The sequence below is a fragment of the Lutjanus erythropterus genome, chromosome 19 (assembly GCF_056507025.1).
Source record: "Lutjanus erythropterus isolate fLutEry1 chromosome 19, fLutEry1.hap2, whole genome shotgun sequence".
Lineage (NCBI taxonomy): Eukaryota > Metazoa > Chordata > Actinopteri > Lutjaniformes > Lutjanidae > Lutjanus > Lutjanus erythropterus.
The window spans coordinates 20612753-20635045 of record NC_139335.1 but is presented as its reverse complement, the minus strand read 5'-3'; the positions used below and the strand labels follow the sequence as shown (position 1 = coordinate 20635045).

At 40.6% G+C, this 22293-nt stretch overlaps 2 protein-coding genes and 1 long non-coding RNA gene across 3 annotated transcripts in view; all 3 read right to left on the bottom strand.

The window, feature by feature from the left end:
• Positions 1–1940: 1940 nt before the first annotated feature.
• Positions 1941–2544, bottom strand: LOC146309730 (uncharacterized). The gene is made up of 2 exons (XR_014772382.1): positions 2426–2544; positions 1941–2143 (listed from the first exon to the last, which is right to left on the bottom strand). It is a non-coding gene; the product is annotated as an uncharacterized LOC146309730 (long non-coding RNA).
• A 25-nt stretch (positions 2545–2569) lies between these two features.
• On the bottom strand, positions 2570–10980 carry LOC146309729 (cysteine protease atg4da-like). The gene is made up of 11 exons (XM_084743334.1): positions 10822–10980; positions 7159–7409; positions 6955–7038; positions 6692–6865; positions 5640–5943; positions 5489–5553; positions 4830–4957; positions 4444–4522; positions 4268–4344; positions 2917–3036; positions 2570–2745 (listed from the first exon to the last, which is right to left on the bottom strand). Exons 2-11 carry the CDS (start codon positions 7352–7354, stop codon positions 2575–2577), a joined length of 1398 nt encoding a protein of 465 aa, XP_084599460.1. The 5' UTR covers positions 7355–7409; positions 10822–10980; the 3' UTR covers positions 2570–2574.
• A 1856-nt stretch (positions 10981–12836) lies between these two features.
• The window catches only part of LOC146309728 (microtubule-associated serine/threonine-protein kinase 1-like), a 28909-nt gene continuing 19452 nt past the window's right edge, over positions 12837–22293 (bottom strand). Inside the window, exons 15-26 of the mRNA XM_084744192.1 lie at positions 20977–21142; positions 20767–20868; positions 19859–19981; positions 18599–18708; positions 18311–18471; positions 17187–17446; positions 16722–16946; positions 16393–16622; positions 15944–16066; positions 15695–15828; positions 15414–15601; positions 12837–15053 (exon numbers count right to left, since the gene is read on the bottom strand). Coding sequence (XP_084600318.1) covers positions 13390–15053; positions 15414–15601; positions 15695–15828; positions 15944–16066; positions 16393–16622; positions 16722–16946; positions 17187–17446; positions 18311–18471; positions 18599–18708; positions 19859–19981; positions 20767–20868; positions 20977–21142 — 3486 coding nt within the window. The 3' untranslated portion in view covers positions 12837–13389. The remainder of the gene's footprint in view (positions 15054–15413; positions 15602–15694; positions 15829–15943; positions 16067–16392; positions 16623–16721; positions 16947–17186; positions 17447–18310; positions 18472–18598; positions 18709–19858; positions 19982–20766; positions 20869–20976; positions 21143–22293) is intronic.

Below are 22293 nucleotides of genomic sequence, written 5' to 3'. Positions count from 1 at the left end.
TATTTGGAGAGGTGGAGAGAAAACACTGTAGTTCTCTGTATCTCATTATTGCCTGTGGTTGTGCTTGAACCACATTGTTCAATACCAGGGCTGCAATTTAGAATTATTTTCATTATTGATCAATCTGATAAACACTTTACATATTTAAATATTGTCAGAATATGTTGTTATTATTAGAAAACGGCAGAAATGTAGTGAATAATGACCATAAAGTTCTTAAAATCCAAGATGACTTATTTAAAATCCTTGTTTTATTCAACAACGGGTCCATACCCCCGTTATGTTCAGTCTACATGTCCTTTAAAAATACTTAATAAAACAAAAATAGTCGGTGATTAATTTTCTGTCAATCAAATAATTGGTTAATTGACTACCAAACTGTTTTTATCAGTGGTTCTCAATTTTTTTCCTCAGCCAAGGCACCATTCTAAGATTGAAAATATACTATAATATGAATAGATTTAAAAATGAAAATGTTTAAAATTAAAATATTATTAATTGAATCATACAGCCTTTTGGAAATCATATAAGTTATTCATCTCAATGATAGAGTCGAATGCTTTTTTTGGTAATCTGCATAATCACTGACTATGTGTAGGTCTACAGTATGTGCACAATGCACAAAGACAAAGATCTTCACATATTTTGATCATCATTAGGTGTCTGAAAAAACATGAAACCTATTATTATTATTATTATTATTATTTTTTTTTGCATGACGTTCAGTTATTTACTGCTGCATGTTGTTGGCCCTTTGACATGTGAGTCTTTGGCTTAAGGACAGTGAGGTCAGAGCTCTATCACTGTCTTTAATCTGTCTACAGACTCCCATACAGAGGAGCTCAAGTGTGCTAGTAGGAAGGAAACCACCAGAAGACAAAGACTTTGGTCAGGTTGGACTGGTGAGAGAGGAGTCCTGATTGGCCACCCAGCTTTAGAGAAACGATATGGCAGTTCTAATGGTGACCTGGAAGGTTACCTTTCTGCTTATAGCTGCAGGCACTAATTAACTGCTGCATTCAAGGTAAACAAGATGTAACTTCCTTCTGTACACCCATTGGTTGTTATGCTCCAACACCCTTTTTTGTGACTGTATAGTATTTATAATACTGAGCAGTGTGTTATGTAAAATCAAGTTACAGCAGTCTGAAAGCTACACTATGTCAACAAGGCCAAAACATCCTTCTTTGTTGAATCCTTCACTTGTATATTACATTAATTTCTTTTCTTAAATTTTTAATTTTGCTTGAACATACAAGCACCGGTAATGGGCATGTTTACTTCTGACTTTTTCACAGCAAAAAATACCCAACATCATTACAATAAAAAAAAAATGCAATAAAGAAACCAAAACATAACAGCCATAGTTATAAGTGTCTGTTGTCTAAGAAGTGCATATACAAGTCCATTATCTTATAAATCTCTCTCTTAATTCCTAACAAGCGCTCTATGGTAGTATTCTTGCTTGTTATCAATACTATTTTGGTTAAATATCTATTATTATCGATGAGATAATCATTTATATTACCAAGGTGCATAACTTTAATATAATAATGTAACATAAAACTGTGTGGTTTGCCTCTCTATTCCTGAATAACCTCCAGTGTATTTGCTCTTTATTTTGTGTAATGAGATAGCATGTTAAGTTTTTCCACCCAAACTCCCTCCATGTCTCTGAACTTGTACTGGTGTTTTGTGCTTCACATATGTTGAGTAGTTCTTTTATTGTCAACATTAAACATTTAGTTCCCTCTCCTATTTAGCCTCAATGCACATAGTTGAAGAAGGTTTGCAGTATTTTAAATTTTTGTTAAATGCTGCTATGATGCCAATAATAGAACAACCAATGTGACACTTCACCTCACAATTCATCCTGAGGTAGACACGCATGTCTGTTCCGAATTTCACCGCATTTTCATAACAGTGAAAAGGATTAAAAATGCATTTGTTCATAAACTGTTTATTTGGATAAAAGACAACAAAAATGATACAGCTGATGAGAAAATATTTTCAGAAAACCTTGTGCTTTTCCAACAATATTTGACTTCTTCTCCAGTAAAGTCGGGTCCTTTCTGTGTTTCTCATGTGTGAGTCACATGTTCAGAAGAATCCAATTTTCTAATCCATTCAAAAGCAGCACATCCTGTCACATGACATCAAACAGTTAGAGACTTTGTGTATCTCATGGAAACGCTTGCCTTGACATTGTCACTGGGGAAAATTTATTTATTCTATTGAATAGATTAGAAAGAACACAATTTCATGGATAAATGCAAAAAATTGGGAAGATAGAAAACATCCTTCATCCTTTAAAGTCCTTCAGTTATATAACATTAAATGAAATGTTCTCCTTTTAAAACAATAAATAAAAATAAAAAATGAGCACAAAACAACAATAAAAATACCACAGCGTCAATGATTTTACCTTTTAGGAGTCTTTTGAGGTCATTGCTTGAGGATGTGGTTTGTCCTTGTGCTCAGTAGTTGCTACACAGTGTAAAAGTGTCATATTTATATGTGATCGTCATCACTGACCAGCGTACGCCCCTCAGGGCAGATTTGACGTTCTTCTGTTCATAATAGAACAAACTCATCCAAGCTGTTGCTGGTGTCGACTCTCCTCCGTTCATTCTTCCTCTGGATGTAGGTGATGTTGTTTGTGGGTGTATTGCTTCGCCCCTCCTCCTGACTTTTTCCTTCTACAAATATAAACATGGGGTACGTCTCTGCAGATGTGGAGACGGCCTTTGGAGAAAGAGACAGAACAACAGCTCTGAACTTTATGTCACTCTGTTAAATGATGTCAGGCTCTTTTTTGCATGCAATTCACAACCTGTAAGAGACATATTCATGCCATACTCTCCAAAAGCTACACTAGCAGCATATTATCAAGCCAAGAATAACCCAGCGTCATACCTCATTAACAACTGAACACAGTGATTCAAAGTCCTTTTGGTCTTTAGCATAGAATCCTATGGTACAGCTGGGGTCCATGCGAGAGAAAGACATTTTTCTGGGATATTTACAGTGAAACGACTGCAAGTGGTGCGGAGAGAGAACAAAAGAAGAAAAGTCTCATTAGATTCAGAGAAAACATCTCTAGAACATCTGATGTAGTTGTTATTGATTCAGCACTTATACTCGAGTCAGTTTATACGAGTGATTCCAAGCCAAATACTTGTACCCCAGCTGTGCTTCTGCAGTCATCAGTGGATACACGGAAAGATTATGGAATGCATGAGAACTAGTTAGCAGGTGAACAGAGCAGGGTCTAAATATTAACTAAAAATATTGGACAAACTGTTGAAATAATTAGCAACAAAACTGATAAATGGCTTTTAATAATGGAAACATGATTGAAATAGCTAAATGTAATGGATAAATGGTTGAAACAATAAGCTAAGGAAAAACTGAAATATTTAAAAATTGATAAACAGTCAAAACAGCTAGCTAGTAAGACAGAAATGGTTAAAAAATAGTTGAAACGACTAATTGAAATAGCTGAAAATAATGAATCAGGGGTCTCAAATTGAAACTGGCTTGGGGCAACTACAACCAGAGTTCGATGTTAATGTTTTTTTGTTTGTTTGTTTGTTTGTTTTTTTCAGGAATCTACTTGCCCAAAGTCATTTTACTTGCCTCTGTGCAAACTTTCTATTCATTGTTAGTGGGTATGAAATAAAAACAAAGATTGAAGTTAATTGCCATGATTAATCTAGAGCTGCAGCAAATGATCATTTTCACTATCAAATGACCTGCCCATTATTTTCCACATTAATCAATAATCAGTCATTTGGTCTAGAAAATATCAGAAGATAAACATCCATGTTGATGACTTTAAATGTCTTGTTTTGTCTGTTGAAAAAGATATTCAATTAACTACGATCATAAAACCTCCATATATCTGAGAGGCTGAAAACAGCAATTTCTGCCTTTTTTGCATGAAAAATTTGTCTAATCATCTCATTGATCATCAAAATATTATGAATGTTCAAAGTATCAATAGAAAGTTAAACAAACCAAAACACTGACAGTTCAACTATATGAAAAAATATTCTAATATCCACTTATATATGTAACAGTGTTAAGTAACATCCAGTTTAAACCCAGTTCAAATGAACACGTCATGAACAGGTGACATCTGACAGGACAAATGAAATTACAGATTTGGAACCACTGATTTACATGACTGAGCACAGCTGTCACACAAGGAAACACAATAGAAAGCGAAAAGGAGAAGAAGAAGAGTAATGGTACTTCCTCATACCGCCAAGGGAAAGTTCTTCTTAGTTGTATCCACTGTGGGCTGACAGTAGTGAGGATCCAAGTACAGCAGATGGTCATCTTTTGCACAGCAGGGACAGAGGGGGAAAAAAATAAGTGAAATGGCCGACATCAAACAGCCGAGCGCAATAATTATAATGTACACCGTGCTGCACATACCCTGGAAGCCAACGAAGAACAGAGAGTGCTTTGGTTTTCCCCCGATGATTCCAATGCAGCATTTTAATGTCAAGAGTTTCTGTGGAGAAGAATGATGAATGAGTTGTTGTTGTTCTTTGAACTTGCAAGACTTATTTCTTGCTTGCATTGGACTGGGGATTTCTGTTTGGAAACTGCACAGAAGCCCATGCACGGAGATGTTGGTTTACTAAACTGTATGACAATACTGCACGCAGGAAGAAAGAAACCTATAGTTTATAGTAAATTATAGTGTAGCTGTACTACTTCTTCTGTTAACTCCCTGTAATATCCACAAGTGCCCCACAGTGACCCCAGAGAGTACTCAGTTTACACAGGAGTGAATGCATAAAATACTGTTTGGATACTTTGACACAAGTGATGTAGGAGGGGTTGAGATCTTGTCCGCCAAGTCGCACAGGAACCAGGATGATGACAGACTTCCAGGACTGAGGCTGAGGCCGCTCACACAACTTCTTCACATCTTCTAAGTAGACTGAACACGCAGGAAGAAAGAGACACAGAAACACATACATATGTCCACATAGTTTAACAAGTCATCTTAGCGTTCATTTCTGTCACACCACTACGGAGTCCTAGAACCTCGGTCAACGTTCTCCTTTCCCTCTTTCCTGTACTTACATATGCTATATGCTAGTATCACCTTTGTTGAAAAGAAAACCAAATTCTGAAGATGTCGTTGGGGGACCTGTCAATGCCACATATATAGTTACATTACACATTATATTACATACTTAAGCTAGCTAATGTTAGCAAAATGCTAGCTAACTAGCTAGCTAACAATTGATGTTTGTTTGGCTTAAGAAAAAAGTATTATGTATCAATACAAAGCACCAAAATGAAAATACATAAACAAAACAGGTGATTGAAATCTACTTCTCTTTTCAATAATAGAGAATAAGGTCTAAATAAGCACTGAACGCACTGATGCATTTGTCTGTTTGGACAGCTGTGGAGAAACAGCTGCATTTGCTATACCATTCAGAGGATGAAAGAAATGACTCACTGGTGCAATCTTGTGCAACATACACGACTAGATTGGGAAGGTCCGTCGATGCTGCCACAGCTTTCCTGAAACAAAATGAGATTTACTGTAGGATCGTAGGATCATCAGTCATGATAATGGGATTCTGGTTCGTCATGAGTTTAGGTCTCACCGGAGGATATGTGCCACAATAGAAGGTCCGTACCAGTCCCCTGCCTTCTTCCCCGAGCTTTTACCCAACTCCACCAGCTTGTGTATCCCAAACGGGGCTGCCTGATGGTCTGCGAACCATGACACCAGCCTCCTGTGCGAAGCCTCCATGGGTCTGTGCACGCTGAAATCCAAGCTCAGTGTTCGTCCTCTTTTAATAGGCCCTTCCATTAGATTCTGTCCTCGCTCTGCACTGTCTGCGGTGCGAGTCACTAGCAGGTCCATGTCATCTCTGACCGCATGGTGGGTCACAGACCAAGTCCAACCTCAAAATGATGCAAAGATGAAGTAATGTGAATATTTCACAGTGTAACTTAAATAGACACCACATATCTATTTGATATGAGTTTATCATGTGACCTGGACAGACTGTTTTGTTTTCCCATTGTTCTTAACAGACAGAAAACTCTGCTATCACTCACTCATGTCAAGCAGTGGTGGGTAGAACAAAACGTACAGTAATCAAGTATAGCGTTTGATATTTTGGTTTCATATTAGCTTAAAATGAAGAAAGATTAAACTTCTATTGAAGTGATATAGTATTGACTTTAAACTGACAGTTGAAGAGGTTTAACTTTTAAAATAGCTGCCTTTTTGAGATGGATTGAGCAAAGTAATTGAGGACCTCAAAGACATTTTGGGAACAGACTGAACCAATGATACGCCTCTTCTTTCTTTCACACCAGTTGATAAATTGGCCAACAAGTTTTTCTCAACAAAGAAAAAAATAGTGCAAATCAACTGAGCCATCATAATCAGACTAACTAGGCCAACTAACCTTTTAGCTAGCCAGCAAACAAAAGAACTATTTGTTTGATTTTTTTTTTTACCCTTTTACAATGCAACATTTTGATAACTTCTGCAATGTTTTCTTAAGGAATAAAGTGGAGCATAAAGATAACCCCCCCGGCATCATGTGGTTATCCACTTGAAGATCACACAGCTCCTATGTCTGTGGACGTGTCCAGCTGCAGGTGACACTGCAGGGTGCCTGTGTGTGTCACAACATGTCACCTGGAGGCATCAGGTGGAGGAGCAGTCCTTGTGCCAGCAGCATCTGCCCAGTGCGCAGAACACAACCCCAGCCACTGTCGGTGGTCAGGGAGCCGCCTGCCAGCGGAGGGAAACCCCGTCTGTACGTCAACCACAGGAGAGATGTAAAGGATCGACGGAACTGCTCTCTCTCCACTGAAACAGTCACAGAGGATAAATTAAAAGTTTCCCCTGACAGAAGGAGATGATTACAGGAAACATGGGCCCACTGCTCGGCGCCTCACCTTGATCCTTGAGCTCATAGGAGTGTCCAAGCATGATCACTGGAGAGCTTTTGCTGAATTTGGACTTCTGTTTCAAAGAAAAGCCTGAAGCATAAAAGGGAGCACAGCATTTCATTTTCACAAAATAAAAGAGAACAATCAGGTCTGCTCTTATTACAGAGTAACAATGTAAAACAGTTGCTATGTCAAAGTGGTGAAACGGACCGTATTTGACACTGTTCCACGCTGAAACCAACTTGGATTTGAGTTTGCCTCTGTCCTCTGTCTCCTGCTCTTCCCTGCTCACTTCCAGGTGCTGAGGCCCGGCAGATTCAGAGGAGAGGAAGAGCCAATCATCCATCAGGTCATCTGCAGGGAACTGGGCCGCACAGCCAGCAGGGGAAGAGCTGCTGGGATTCATAACTGGAGCGGACCAAGACTGAGCGTTAAGAAATGCTCCTTACCTCCATAGCAGCCTACGAAGAAACATGAGACAATATTATACATTTGACACAAGACACTCATGCAGTGTTGAGCATGAACGTACTAATAGAGCAAAACAAATCAGTTTGTAATTAATGAACCTGAACGTGAGCGTTGTTCAAGCCTGGGAGAGATAACAGCACTCACTTTAACAGCTGATTGTGTGATCCCAGCAGAGAGAGAGACAGTGTGTGTGTAAATAAAGACAGAAATGTTGAGGTGATATAAAAACTGCCCTTGATCATGAACCCTGATATTTGTCTATAATTCTGTGGTGTTTCAGTGAAATGTTTGAACTTCACTGCAGGCTGGAGTCTCTTCACAGTGAGAAACAGATAAAAAAGAACTTACGTACTATAGAAATTATTTTGAGATATTACATCATTATTTTGAGATGATAAGTTAGTATTTTTTATTGCTTTATTTTTCACCAATGAGGACAAGACTGTAATATTAAATTTCATGCAAGAAGTCAGAGTGTTACCATTGCCCCCATGGTGGGGGCAATTGTTACTGTCATTGGGGGCAGTTGAAACACTGATAACCCACTGTAACTCAAAAAAAGCACACCTCAAATTAATCACATTATTGCTGTAGTATCTAATAATATTACTTAAGTTTTCTTCTTTTTTGTATGTGGTTCAAATTCTGCTATTATTCTAAGATTTTAATTATTTGAAGGGTTAAAAGTAAATTTACATTTACAAATAAAATAAAAACTGCACACCATTTAGTATAACATCATTATATAGACCCCAGTGTCCCTGGCAGGGGGAGGTTCTATTTCAAATTCAATACAAAAAAAGAAGAAAAAAAATAAATAAATGTGAATTAGCTTATTTTTGGGACTGTGAAATTGGTTCAAAATTAAGAAATGATGAATGTGAAGTAGTTAATTTTAACCTCTATGAACAGAACTGCCTTCATGTACTGCAACTCTTTTGTCTAGAAACAAACAAGCTCCGACTGTGGAGCCGATGGGTTAATGTTAACCACAGCAAAGTGAATAATTCTCCGTGACAGTAAGTAAAGGAGGAAACCATGTGACTGCACCCTGTGACTCAAAGAATTTCAGATATGTCAATTTAGCTGAAGCAGCAGAGGTGCTAGAAGCCTGTTTTCACCGCTGACTGTGTGATTCTCACCCACATTTGGCCTCCTTCCTCGAACATGTCACATTAGCAGATACAGGATGACTGCAACCTTTTCACTGACGTAAGGTTACAGGATGTCAAGGTTCATTTAAGGATCATATTACAACACAGGGTTGTATAATGAGATGCTCGTTAAGTTATAAGTTGCAAGATGTAACCTTGACAAAATATGTGCAATTACTTGGTATATAGGACATTAGGGCTGGACATTATATCAAACTTATGTTTATACTGTGACATGAGACTAGATATCGTCTTAGATTTTGGATATTGCTATACTGATATGGCATGAGTGGTGTCTTTTTTGGTTTTACAGGCTGCGTTGTGTGACAACGAGAAGCATCCATGGAAGTGACTCGTCTCAAACAAACAATGTCGGCTCCTAAAGAGGTTATACTCGATACTGTGATAGCATCATTTATATCAGAGCTGGAGAATATTTCTTCATTGAAAGAAGAGCAAAGAATGGAACTGAAGGCTTTACTCCATGGAAAAGATGCTTTCACTCTTCAGCATGAGTTTGATCTGACTGGTTGAAGATAGATGGTTCGTCCATCCAAGTGTTTTTTCGAAACAGTTTCTAAGGACGACTTCCGAGAAGGCTCTGTTTAACAAACCGACTGGCAGGTTAGTTCTGTCAGCTCCCACCTCACTTCCGACCAGGCATCTCATACCATTTAATACCTTCTTACACTTGTCAGTTACTTGCATTTCTTAAGCGTATCATGTGGTTTTTATATCCAAGCTTAATCTGAAGAGTTGCTCGTAACTAGGGCTGGTATTAAAAATTATGATATCAGTACCAATACTGGTATCCTTAAAGTGATGGCACTAAAAGCACAGTAGGTATTTAGTACAGATACTCAGCCCTTCTAGTACCTAAAGCTACCAGATACATGTAGTGGAGTAAAAAGTACAATATTTCTGTCTGAAATTTTGTGGATTAGAAGTATAAAGTAGCATAAAATGGAAATACACAAGTAAAATACATATACCTCATAACTGAGCTGAAGCACAGTTGTTGAATAAATGCAATTACCTTCCACCACTTGTAAATGAAGGCAATAATAATGAGTTTCATTTCTTTTCCATGTCATACATAACCCAGAATTCAAAAACTTGCATGAGAAATAATAGCAGAAATCTATAACTAACATATATATGCTAATTTAAGTACCTCTTTTGTAATTAAACATGTTTCTGTATTTTATGCCACACAACTTTTAAATGTCTAGTATTTATTTTCAGAACACTTGGCTCAAACAGGAGCAGCTGAAGCATAAGTTATATGTGTGAAATCTAAGAAAATATGAAAAGAAATCAAATTTGTTTGAAATGTTCATCAGTGTGACTGTGGAGTTGTTCTTTCGGCTTAATATCTTAAGCTTATTCAACATGTTTCCTCAAGTACGACTGAATTAATATCAAGTTGAGTATACTACGCTATGTATTAGGGCTCCAACTAATGATTACTGTCACAGTTGATTAATCTGTCAATTACTTTCTTGATTAATCAATTAATTAATCCTGTCAGAATCTTGTCAGTGTGCTCCATAGGTTTGGACCCATTTGTCTTTCCTGTAACGATTATTTTCATTATCAATCAATCTGTTGATCATTTTCTCCACAAATCTATTAGTTGTGTGGTCTATAAACTACCAGGAAATGTTGGTCAGTGTTTTTAAAGTCCAAAACGAAGTCCTCAAACGTCTCGGTTTGTCCACAACCCAAACATCTGCTGCATGTATTGCAGTGTTAATCATCTCTACATTTTCACCTACTTGTCAAACAGGCTGAAAATGATGACATGCAACTTTTTAAGAACATTAAGAACATTTTTAACTGCTGGTTAGACAATCTGAGACATAATGGTGATCAAAGCCCTTTTTAAAGTAAAAAAAAACAGAATAACAAATAACATGCCGCCCTGCACATTAATATATAAGCACATACTACATGTAGACTAGTAGCTATATGTACAAGCACTTGCTGAGTCACAATACAAAAATATATTCATTAGTAACGTCACGTCGCAATTACATGGCCAGTGACGTCATGCCAGCATATTAACTGTGCATTTTACGACCGCAGTATGATAACCTACACTACAAATAAAACCAAACTCCCGGTCTACAAACGCTTTGAGCAAATTCTCCGTTTCTTATTTCCAGCCACTAACTTCGGGTCATGATAATTTCGCAGCTCATCGACTCACAGCCAAACTCAACAAAGCCTGGCATTCATGTCTTACCTTCACCCGGGCGTCGTCATCGTGTATCCTTTAATGCGAGCATCACTGAGTGAATTTCACGGAACGAGCCCGTCTCTTTTCGTTGTTTTCTATGTCTCTAGTCCTCGAAAAAGCAGCAGCGTAATAAATTTACACTCACTTCCTGTTTATACTGGTTACGTATTGGCGGTGCTGTAATTGGTCAACAGAGGACCAATGGGAGTGCGCCTTTGATTATCCTCCTAAAAAGACCATCATGATAGGATAGGTTGTTTATTTCAACAAAGTCGGACAAAATGTGGGGTTTCTCTGCATTTTATTACATTTCTGCACTATAGGCTTTTTTGCATTGTTTTTTTTCACAACAGTGGCTTGTAAATATGTAGCAATGCAATGGACAACAACAGTCAGGAGATAGTTGTTGCTGTAAAAAAGTCAAACACTTGGACAAAGATGGACGTGACGGCAATATTACAGCTTCAGACTTACGGAGGGACAGCATCAAAACTGCACACACTGGGGTAGACACACAGATTTGGTAGATTCCTCTGTCTAAATGTAAAATTTATAAATGACTAATTTCAGTAGTAAAGCCGAAATCCACTAACTCGTGACATGTAAAAACACTTGAATAAATAAAAAATTTAAATAAATAGAACAAATAGAAAAATATTAAAATAAATACATAAGAAAAGTAAATAAAAAATATTTGACACAAAATAAAGTGCAATTTTCTCACGTCACACAAAAACACACAGCTGTTTAATGTCCAAACATTGGGTTTATGCCTGATGACCACTACATCCTAACGTATAAAATGAAGACTTTGAACTCAGACTGTATCTGATCTAAATGTGTTGATCGACAAAGGAATGACGCGTCCGAATAATGATGTTTGAAATGGAAAGATCGCCAAGCAAAATGCACACCTGTCTGTCTTTGAACCTCTGAACGCTGGGTGCCGTGATGTTGTCCACGAGGTGGCAGTCTAAGACAGGTGTGAGCCTGATGTCCCAAAACTATCGAGATCATTTCGATGTAATACACAAGAACAAACAAGACCTCACCACTAAGATGCTCTCAGTATATCTACTCCTGGCTTTGTGTATAGTCTACTACTGTATCACTGACAAGGGTGCTCAGTTTTATGGAACTGGGCACTGTTGGATTGCATATTATTATACATTTAAGTGTAAACAAACAAACAAACAAACAAAAAAATCACATTATCCTTAAATAAAAAGACTGGCACTTTCCCTCACAGGTAACATTACACAATATACCGTACATCTGCATAAATAGAAAAAAATGAGTGAAAGAGCATTTCTAGCCTACTCTCCTATAAGTGCTACTTTCATTATGGTTCTTTCTGTACTTTGTCTCCTTAGCACACTCCCAACACACTAGCATATTCACTCAATAGTCTAAAATATATCATTGCACATTTCACTACGATCAGTGGAGACAACATTTAAAACAAAATGTGTTTGCTCGGCTTATTGCAACCCTTTCCTCTGTCTTCTCTTCTTGTCTGGAGCACAATGTAAACTTAGTAACTGGGGACACCAAAAGAAAAAAACTGCTGTTATTAGCACATTGCATAGTGTCCCTGTGCAAGTTCATCTAATCGACCTCTTTCAATTCCTCTGAAATTCAGCCCTTAAACAGATCTGAACTGCAGGCATTTTGCTAACTCACTCCAGTTTCCAGTATGTTTGTTATATTCCACATTATATGATACAAACCTGAACTCTTTTAGCAACTGAATTTAAAAGTGATAGTTCGGATTATTTGAAGTGGGGTTGTAGTAGGTATGCATCCATTGTCAGTATATTACCTACAGTAGATAGCGGTCGACACACCCCAGGTGTGGAGAAATAGCAGGAGTGCTGGAATAGGAAGCTTAGCAATATCAGTTAAGGTGTACACTATATTTAGAATATTTTCCTTTATTTTCCTTTACCTTGCTCAGCTTCCTACACCAGTGCTACTGCTGCTTTTCCAAACTGGAGACATAGCTATGAATAAGTACCCCATGCAACCCCACTTCGAATAAAACGGATTATCCCTTTAAGGAAATACATTTTCCGTTGCTTTTTATAATTTCAACCGAACTAAACGATGGCACTGGAGCTGATCTGAAAACTGAGTAATGCCCATTTATGTCAGAATCCTGCATGTTTACACGTAGTTAAACAGTTTGCCTGTTGTGGTCAGTTGAAATGTTTTTCACAGTGTTCACCACCTTAAGGTCTGCTTTATATTTTTCATCTTTTTAAATATTCTCTCATTTACCATGTACAGTGTCAGACATGCATTAAGACATATGCATATTTTCTTCTATATACAACACATTGTGATGAACACAGTACATACACAGGCCTACATTATGATACCATGAGCACACATTTTCCAACATGGCTGATGCATCTTTATGTGTCTACATGTCACGTCATCTATTTGGTGTTAAGTCTTCAGGCATTCACGTCTCCCCTCCATTCACAGTCATGTTAATTCATGATATGTCAGTGTGATGCTACAGTAAAAGGCATTACATGGGAGAGTCTGATTCTTTCTCAACCCCTCTTATCACGAATGATGCTTGGAGCTGCGACTGTTTCCTTTGTCAGACTGGACTGTGCCAGCGCTCGCCGAGGTTGCTGTCTGCACCCCCCGACGGCTGCCCCCGGACGAAGCCTCTGGTTTTCCTGCTGCGCTTCCTCGTTTCTCCTCGCTCGACTTGGAGGAGGTGTCTTTCATCTTTGCCCCCTCTTGCGACCCCACTTTCATCGGCCCAAGCACTGTTTTGGCCACGCTCGTGAGCTGGGTGACAAAGCTGGCTTTGTCTCCCGGAGACATCGGGCGAGACTTGCTCAAGCAGGGTGAAGATGCGTTGGAGGAGGGCGACATGGGATTCTCTTCCAGGACCTCCAGGTGGGCCCTCTCCTCCTTGGCCCCGCGGTAACTGTTCGACACCTTCTCCACTTTGGATCTCCCGGCAGCTGGTGTGTGAGCTGCAGCGTGGCTTTGAGCCTGGGTGGGGACTGGGGGTGCAGGTCCTTTGACTTTGGGTGTCTCAGCTGCTTTGTCCCTGCCACCGACGCCTCCTTTCTCGCCTGTCTCGGTGCCTCTCCATGGCTTTGTTTGCTCTGCAGATGATACTTTCTGCATGTTACTTTTGTCGGTACCTGCAGTGGCTTTCACTTTCTCCTCAGGCTTCTCCTGAGCTTTAGGCACAGCTCCACTGCCTGCCTGTACACTCTCCTGTTTGCTGTCTTGTTGCTGGATGCTCTTTGACATGCTGGCTGTGGAGCTTTTCTCACTGACTTTACTCTTGGAGGCTGTTGCATCAAAGCTTGAGCTGCTTGCATGCTGAGATTTGTCCCCTGGTCCAGGCTTGGCCTCTGTAGAGGATGAAGCCGATGCTGAACTGGCCTTGGTCTCAACTGCAGTTCCGCTTACGTTCTTCTTCAGGACCTCAGTACTGGTTTTGCTCGTGTCAACGGCATCGGTCTTAGACTCAGCTTTAACAGATGTGCTCCCAGTTTGCAAGCTGGCGAGCTCAGACACTGTGGTTTGGGTATCCTTCTCTCTTGCTGTGACCAGTGTGTCACGGCTGAGCGGTGACTCCTGTCTTCCTAGCCTCCTGACAGGCTTCAGGCCACCGATTTCCCCTCCCATGGGAGGAGAGGGGGAGGAAGATGATGAAGGAGACGGGGGAACAGGGCCGTTTTCTCCTTCCATCTCCAGCAGACTTTGCAGACTGTGCTCACAGTGGAAGGATTCTCTCCTGTAGTCCCCGTGGGCCACTTCCAGGCTATGCTTACGTAACGACACCCCACCTGTCAGAGGAGAAGGCGATGATGATGATGATGAGGAAGAAGGCAGCATTGGCGCTCCTAGCTTTTCTGCCGACTGCACCCGCTGTAGCAGGGGGGACCTGGGTGGCTCTGCACTTTTGGGACGGGGGCGGGCGACAGGAGGCGAGGAGTGCAGCTTGGCAGGAAACATCTGTGTGGTGTTGGAGCTCCCGACCGTGTGGCCGGTGAGAGGTGGAGGAGAGGAGGTGGTGGGAGAGGGGGTGTGAGCCAGGGGGGACAGAGGGATGTTGCCGGCAGATTTGCAGCGTGCAGAACGGTACTGACGGTGAAGTTTGGGAGACAGGCCGTGCAGGGAGCTCGGCCTCATGTGGTGAGAGGCTGCTGGGGAGTTGGGAGTGCTGGACGCTGGGGAGCTGCTCTGAGAGGAGGTGCCTGATGAGAGGAGAGGAAATAAACTTTAGGTCAAAATACGTCAACTTTGTATTTCTGTTCTGCCAGGAATTCTGCCAGTGTCAGTGCACTCTGCAAAGCCAATGTTTAAGTTTTTTTTAATATCCTGAATTATTTACATCCGTGTTTATTTACTAGCAGTCTTCAGACTTAACTGCCTTTGTTGGTGCATTAGAATCCATCAGAATAGTGGAAAACCAACAGCAGAGATGTGAAGTGTACAGCTCACAGGCTCATGGGCTAACAAACAAACAAAATCAATCTAAGATATCAGAGCCTTTAATACATTCCCTGTCAAACCAGATAAGACAGACAGATGTGTTCTCGGCTTTCCATACTAACCCAGGTAAGGGGATTCAAGAGTGGAGCGGTAACTCTGGGTGGGTGAGCGGGCAGTGAGGCTGTGGGTGGGGGAGCCTGGGAGACTGTCTCCAGATGAAAGAGAGCGATTTAAAGAGGACAAGCTCCGACTGGTGTGGAGCAGGTTGGACTGCTTGGTTATTTTCCTGAACAGAGAGCTGCGCTTCTTACTGAAAAGACAAAACATTGTATAGTGAGCACAATAAAAACATGAAAGATTATGTAATTCTGTAATAAAATGCATTCATTTTGCAGTAACGCACTCTTGCCCCTCTTTGGCTCCAGTCCTCTTGCTGCGTCGTGCCATCTTGGATTTATAACTGGACTTGCGAGCTGGACCCACTTTTATAGAAGTATTCTCAAACGGAGTAGTTGTAACTGTCACCTTGTTTCCACTCTGCAGATTACATTAATGTATTTTTGTGAATCACACTATTTTATGAGATCATTTTAACTGAATCATCTTATAAAAACATGTCAAAATGTATAGAAATGAAGTAGGTAGTCCTCACCTTCAGGATGAGCTCCACCACCTCTGTATGCACCAGACCGTGGACCGACTCCCCGTTCACATGAGTGATGAGGTCACCGGCATTAAGTCCAGCATCATGCGCGGGACCTCCATCTTCCACATGCTGTGATTAAAATGAATGAAACAGGTTTAGGCATTTACACAGAGAGGCTTTTTATCTTCATGTCCAAACTCTAATGGGAGTCTATCGAACAAAAGCAAACATATAGATAACTCTGCTGCATTTGATACCGTGGATCGCACTGTGCTGATAGGTTAAAACATAGGTGAGGAAAGGTTGGTGAGCATGTTTCTGACATCTATAATAGGATTTCATACGTGGTCCACGTGGTAGTAGCAGTAATAGTAGTTGTGGTAGTTGACATTTTTCCTTCATTGGCTTGGCTTGCTAATTAAGAAGTCTGCATTCTGTTCACTCTGCTCTCTCACCCAGACCATGTGATGCACGCTGTACACATCACTGTCTCCCATGTAGACTCTAATGGCTCGCAGAGTGAAGCCATACTTCTTCCCAGAGCGATGGATGGTGATTGGAGAACGCAGGACGTTTACCATGGGAGAGTAATCTCTGCTGGGAGAAGAGTCACGGGAGGAGGGGTTGGACGAGAGGGAGCGAGGAGACATAGGGCTCGCCAGAGGGGAGGCACCATGTTGCTCCACTGAGGAGAGAAGGATGGAGATAAAGTTATATTAAAGGATTTATTCCTAAATATATTTTTACAGTTAATTTGCTGATGTCATGTAACCGATGTGTTTACCTGCAGGAATGATGACAGACAAAGCAGTGGCAGAGGCAGACTTGATAACTTTGGTTCCTGGTCGTGAGCTACGTTTCTCCCCTTCAGCGGAGAGCTGCTGGTGGCGAACCCTCCGCAGCACCAGGTCCGTGGTGGCTCCACGGGGCCCCTGTGTGTCTGGAAGCCCCAGAGCAGAAGCACTGCCTGGTAGAGGCGACGATGCATCTGCAGGTCTCAAATGCTTCTCTGTGACATCAAACCAATTTCAAACAAAAAGAGTAAATTCCTGAACATACTTCTCACCTCTGCATTGATTAATCATCATAAAAAATCATAATAAATAAGAACAAAATGAATAAAATGAAAAATGATCAAATTTGGAGTAGATTAAAATAAACAGTAAATGCATACTCTTGTTATAAATTGTGATCAAATACAGGTTTAGGGTCAAACGTGATAAAGTCCTGCTGCCTCATCTCTTCTTACCTCCGGCTGTGAGCCCGTTGCTTTCTTTAAGGAATGGTCTTAGATCACCTTGAGATGCGCTGGCCCCCATGGCTCCTTCCAGGGAAGCTCCCCTGGCCTTCACTGCAGGCTGCCTGGTCGGGACAGGCAGCTCAGAGTCGACTTCCAGAGGGAAGGCCAGGCGGTGTGTGTCCATGAGGGCAGAGAAGCGTCTTCGGGCCCCAGAGGGTGGGCTGGAGTCGCTCTCCGTGAAGGAGGACTCAGAGCAGGACAAGCGCTTCCTGAAACAGCAAGGCAGTCATACTTTGGTATGAAGTTATTCTAAATTGATCCATTCACCGGTGTTTATATTCATCAGACTGAAACTATCTTGCTAAATAGTGTGGAAGCCCTTTAAACATTATGATGGTAAGTCATAATTATGACATAAAAAGTGAAAATATGAAATATAAAGTCATAATTATGAGAAAGGACAGTTCACCCTGATATCAAAGATTAATATTTTTCCCCTTACCTGTAGTGCTATTTATCCATCTAGATTGTTTTGGTGTGAGTTGTCGAATTTTGGAGATATCGGCTGCAAAGATGTCTGCCTTCTCTCAGAAATAATGGAACTAGATGGAATTCAGCCGCTGGTGCTCAAAGAGCCAAAACATTCATCTGAAAAACTCAACAGCAATGTCACTTTCCAGAAATCATGACCCGGTTACTCAACATAATCCACAACTTGCTGTTACCAGTTTCATGTAGGAACTACTTCCTTTCTACTACAAAAAATATTTTTAAAAAAAGAGGTTTTGGTGGAAAGGAAGTAGTTCCTACATGCAACTGCTCATAACAAGGTCTGTGGATTATCTGAACCACATCGTAAAGAGATATTGCTGTAAAGTTTTTCAAATGATTTTTTTTTAACTTTGAGCTCTATTATATTGAAGAGAAGGCAGACATCTCTATTATTGATATTGCCAAAACTTTGCAACTCACATCAAAATTATCTAGATGGATAAATAGCACTTCAGGTAAGAGGAAAGATATGTATTTTTGATATGCACTGTCCAACAAACAAATCACACCTATTTGCACCTTAATCTGCAAGTTAACATTACAAAAGAGTTTCTGCACTACTTTTTGTACACTGCACTCACATCTCAGGTGATCCAGTCCTCCAGCTCTTGTCCCTGAGGGTGAGGCTACCCAGGCTTTCTCTCTTGGCCACTCGATCCTCCCTGGGGACCTTGTGCTCCCGTAGAGTCACGCCAGGGGGTTTATGCTCCAGCTGGGACAGATGCTCCATACTGCTGTACACCTGCAGGTCCACACAACAAGACAAGCAACATTTAGCATCAGTGCGTGTAATGATGACCATTTCATGATTCAGACATTCTCGATGTAGCTATAAAAAGAAGTCGGAGCCAGACAAGTTTTAAAGTGACCTTGCTGAAGCGAGGGGAGCAGGAGGAGAAGCGATGTATCTCCACAGGTTCATCGTCGTTAGTGTCGTCCTCATCGTAGGACTGCACATGATGGTAGCGCTCAGATCGGGCTGGTGAGGGAAGATAACAAGATATTGAGGCTATCCATAAACAGTGGCATTACCTTTCTCTCCGTGCTCGTTCCTACTGTCCTCACTTATTGTAACCTACTAACACACATTATTAGCTAATGACATTGGACCATATGAGACATAGGTAGCCACTGTGTAACAAGAGGTTAACCTACATGAAATTGCCTGAAATTGACAGAATTTTCAACTTGTTATACTCCATTGCCATATTCAATCTGACATTGCTTCTCCTTTTACTGATTTCTGTTGGGGAGGGGGATCAGTTTTTCTCTCACCAATCACTAGCCACCATCATTTCCACCTAAATCTATCTGAAACATCATTTTCAGACAACACTGATGCAATGCCATAAGGGCAGGCCAGGAATCATTTCATTTTATGCATTAAAGCAAAATAGAAGAAGGCAAACCTAACCTTCACAGAGAGAGAGTGGTTAAACATATGTAAAATACAATCCATCCATTCAAGTTCTAACCGATGAAGAGAATTTTAATGGAAGAACATTATCAGGTTCTTTATTACATCAAAGAAGAAAGTATTTACAGACTGTAGATCAAAATCTGGACACTGGACAACAACTCAATGGGACATCATTTTCATATATTTTGGAATTGTCCAGCAATCCATATTGGCTACATAGAGACAGAAATCAATTCAGTAATGGGTTTTGAGATGGATTATAGTATTGCCACTGTATATTAACCTAATATTCCAACTGATGATGATCAGGATCAGTACCTTTTTAAATTATTCCTTGGACCTAGCAAAAAAGCAATAACTAAGAAATGGCTGGACAAGAAACCACCAACAAACCACCGTTCAAGAACATTATTCAGCAGCCAAAACACAAAAGAGGTCATTAAATAAAAGTTTCCATGGTGTCAGGGTAACACTTGCGTCATCTTGATGGAGTGGGCAGACGCGAAGGTCTGGACCCAGGCAATACATGATAATCTGCAAACTCCTGCTAATGCTAAATGACACATTCAAGTCTAAAAATGCACATTGCACAATGACTGCCTATGGTGATGATTCAGAAGACCCTGAGCTGTTATGACGAATGAGATTTTCCTAAGCTCAAAGGGATCAGTGGTCTGTGCCTGCCTGGAATCCCCAACAGCGGACTTACTGTCAAAGTAACTGGTGTCTTCCTCAGACTCAAGGTGAGGGATGAACTCAGCCTTCTGTCTCAGCAGGCTGTTCCAGTTCACCTCTGTGAAGAATGAGTGCTGCTTCACTTCAAAAGCACCACCTAGAGAGCAGAGGAGGAAAGGGGGGGAGAGTAAGAGGGGGAGACGTTGACGGACAGGTAATATCTGCAGCCCTAAAGCAGGCAGAGGCACTTTGACCCAAACAGAAGTTGATTTATTTGGGTAACCTGAATCTGTGAGCCTCGAGGCGGGATGAGAGTGTTCTAGGTTAGTGATTCCCAACCAGGGGTGAATGCACCTCTGGGGGTACTTATGCAGTTGCTGGGGGGTATATGGAAAGATTGTGGAGTAGCTAAGCCAATTTAACAAAATAGAAATTATGATATAATTGAAAAACAAACACAGCCACAGTAACACTTTTTGAGAGTGCATGAAAACTGATCAGCAACAGAGCAAAGAGTCCCAACTAAATCAAAACCTAAATCTGTTGCGCTATGGACATTTTTGCCAATTTTGCAAATAAACAGCAGCTTTGACTCCTAGCATCTAATATTCATGAATGTAACTGTAATATTAAGTTATTTTTTAAATGTAGTTCAAAATAGTCAACTAATAAGCAGTTTGTTAAAATGCTGACTGATCCATTGTAAGATAAAAAGTTCCTATCTGTAGTGTCCACATGAATAATTGACAATTAATCAAAATGAAAACATCTGGGACATGGCGTTAATGAAGGGGTGAGTTCATTTGACTAGGCTGTGGGGGTATGTGTAAAAAGAAAACATGGAACCACTTGTCTAAGCCAAAATTAATACAACAGGGACCAGAAGAAAAATGAAGAATGACTGTGATGTAAAGCTGGGAACCACTGATTGAGGTGACTGACCTGTGCCCAGTCGAACCAGTGGATTTGTCTGCAGAAGAGAGGAGATCAGGTGCTGGGCGTCAACAGGGAGAGCCTCCTCTCCCTCTGGCCACACAATGTCATCTGCCAGATGCAGCAGAGATAGACATAGACATTTTGGTTCATCTATTAGCAGTGTATAGTGTGTATAATCTAAAAATACTCATCCAGCTCAGATCTTTGATCCCTCACCTGTGATGACCTGTCCGAACAGCTCCTCAGGAGTATCTCCAAAGAAAGGCACACAGCCAACCAGGAACTCATACAGGATGATGCCCATAGCCCACCAGTCCACTGGCTTCCCATAACCCTGACGAAGAATAACCTCCGGGGCAATGTACTCTGGAGTTCCACACACCTGAAGGAAAAAACAGCAACACTTCAGTCTTCATTTGTCGTTAGATTTTTATCACCCCAGTAACCGCTGACATTTATTGCAACATTTAATTGAACTTGACATCATTTTGCTTTAATGCCTCTGAAACAGATGCAGAGTTCAGATTATTCGTGACCAGCCAGTCATATCAGTTCATTTTCTACCCGTTTTAAAACTGCATGTACAGTATATCGTTACTAAGTGGGAGACAGTTGACCCTGAGAGGGAGGCAAATGTGTATGGAGCATGCGTATTTCTGCCTAGCTAAGCAGATCACTTCAGAGATGCCAAGACAAGATGAAAGCCACCGGTGAGGGTTTTCATGTGCAGATGGATATGGACTGAATGCTAACAGATTTCTGGCTGCCAAAATGCATACACAAAAAATAATGAGGTTCAGATTCAAAGCACGAGCGCTACTTGAAAGGCTTGAGAAAATAAACCTTACCTAAAAGAGAAATGATTATAATAACTGAGGAAATACTGGCCTATTGTTGTGCCAACTGTTAACGGTCTCATTTTTTTTTCATGCTTCAGAAATCCCTGGCACACAATGACATGGAATATCTTTGCATAGAAATTAAGACATCAAAGGACATTCAGATTTAAACTTTACTTGGATCACGCAGTAGTAAACAGTCTGCACTGCAATATGGCCAAAAGGACATAATTTACAGTTAACATGGCATATGTGTTTGTTGTAATAATTATAAATTATTACATTGGATTAAATTGGGCTTACACTCAGTAAGCATTTAGGAAATGAGGACACTAACTTTGAAGTTTTGAAAGTGAAATTCTTTTCAGGTCCGGGGTCTCTGTTGTTATGTCTTGTGCTTCATAATGCACCAAACATTTTCAATGGGAGACAGGTCTGGACTGTAGCAGGTCAGTCTAGTAGCCAAACCCTTTTACAATGAAGCCCCACTGTCGCAAAGCATGCAGAATGTGTCTTGGCATTGTCTTGTTAAAATAAACAGGGACGTCCCTGAAAAAGACGTCATCTGGATAGCATCATATGTTGCTCCAGAACCTGTCTGACAGTTACCCATGATGCTATGTACACTGCCATACCATTAGAGATGTTGGCTTCTGAACTTGCGCTGGTAAGAATTTGGACGGTTGTTTTCCTC